The sequence below is a fragment of the Helobdella robusta genome (assembly GCF_000326865.2).
Source record: "Helobdella robusta unplaced genomic scaffold HELROscaffold_10, whole genome shotgun sequence".
NCBI lineage: Eukaryota > Metazoa > Annelida > Clitellata > Rhynchobdellida > Glossiphoniidae > Helobdella > Helobdella robusta.
The window spans coordinates 3,590,234-3,591,796 of record NW_008703571.1 but is presented as its reverse complement, the minus strand read 5'-3'; the positions used below and the strand labels follow the sequence as shown (position 1 = coordinate 3,591,796).

The 1,563-nt window shown below is 30.3% G+C and overlaps 1 protein-coding gene across 1 annotated transcript; it reads right to left on the bottom strand.

Moving 5' to 3' along the window:
- Nucleotides 1–337: 337 nt before the first annotated feature.
- Nucleotides 338–1,275, bottom strand: HELRODRAFT_166841 (hypothetical protein; the record flags this gene model as incomplete). The annotated part of the gene is made up of 3 exons (XM_009012036.1): nt 338–787; nt 939–1,141; nt 1,230–1,275. 3 exons carry the CDS (start codon nt 1,273–1,275, stop codon nt 338–340), a joined length of 699 nt encoding a protein of 232 aa, XP_009010284.1.
- Between the last annotated feature and the right edge of the window lie 288 nt (nt 1,276–1,563).

The following is a 1,563-nucleotide window of genomic DNA, read 5'->3' as shown; positions in this document are numbered from 1 at the left end:
GTTATAATTACAGGTTGCTTTTTTTACAGATTACACATTTATTATATTATATCTGTACTGCTTATTTGTTTTAATTATAATTTCTAAATTTTTTTTATAGCACATTTAAGAAAATTCATAAATTGTTAGAAATGTCACTTATCCGATTAATTTTAAATACAACTTTGAATTGCCGGATGAGTTTTTAAACTTTCAAAACGTTTCAGGCGAATTGTATTTATTTAACATTGAAAGGAATTACGACGACAAAATACAAATATATACACTAATCTACAATATAGTTTATATCCAATAATATACAGTCATACATAAAATGTTTTATTATATTGTTCAGCTATTATTTCCTGCATGCTTTACAAAACCATTCTTTTTTACTTGGAGGCCTTTTGATGCCTGCACAAGAAAAGTGGAACCACTTGAGACAGGAATCACAGGAAACACTTCGAACATCCCTAAGATCATTGCTACAGGTTCCACACATCCATTCTTCATTGGAACATTTATTTATCATTTCTTTCAAAACATTTAGATCTAAAAAATCTTTCAATAAATATAGACATTCTTGTACTTGTCCATCTAAGAACTGACTTGGTACTGATTGAATATTGCTAATATTATAATCTTGTCCACTACCAAATAACCATTGTAATATCAGTTTTTGCTTTTCTCTTGTTGGCTTCGAAGCAAAAGATATAGATTTGCAATGTTTTGAAGGCATGCCTAAACAGGTTAGGCATGCCTCCTTTTGGTCGACCTCTTGATTTAAAAGCTCGGGGTAAAAGAAGCTCTGAACATGGCAATGATGATGATTCTGTTGCTCCTGGTATTTTTTGAAAAATTGATAAGACCTTATCAACTTGGTTTTGCGATTTGTTTTTTTCTCTCATTGACGTTTTTATGTTTTGAACATCAGCACTTGTCACAACTTTTCCAGATACCTGCGAAAGATACTCTTTCACCTTAGTGGGATTGGCTCCCATACCGATCATCAACTCAGCTTGTTGTTTCTCTTCCTCGCATAATTTTCTTTGCTGTGATGTGTGTTGAAAAGTCTCTGGAACTATTACATGATTATGATCATTTATGATTGATCTTACAACTAATTTATCACCATTCTTATTTGCTCCAAGAACTATTTTTGCTGGAAAATCACGTTTGATGGTACTGAAAAATAAATTATAACATTTACCATTACTTATATGAAAAAAAAAATTCAAAAATGAAAATACTTTTGATTAGGCCTTTTACCCGATCCTTTGCTTTTATAAGAGCCATGGTGTTGACAACCCAGCTTAATTTAGGAATACATCAGATCATCACTGAAGTATAAATAAAGGTAAGATTGTAAATAAAATATATATGATATAATTATAACAATAATATGATCTAATAATAATCTTTCACAAAACATGAGAGGTTAGATACTATAAATAAGCAATGAGTGCAGTGTGGTCATAATCTTTTTTAGTTCCTTATCCTGTAATTATTTACCAACAATTTGTCATTACTTGGTTTCAACAAACTAAATTACTAAACAAAACCTTTGTGCCAAAAACTACAACT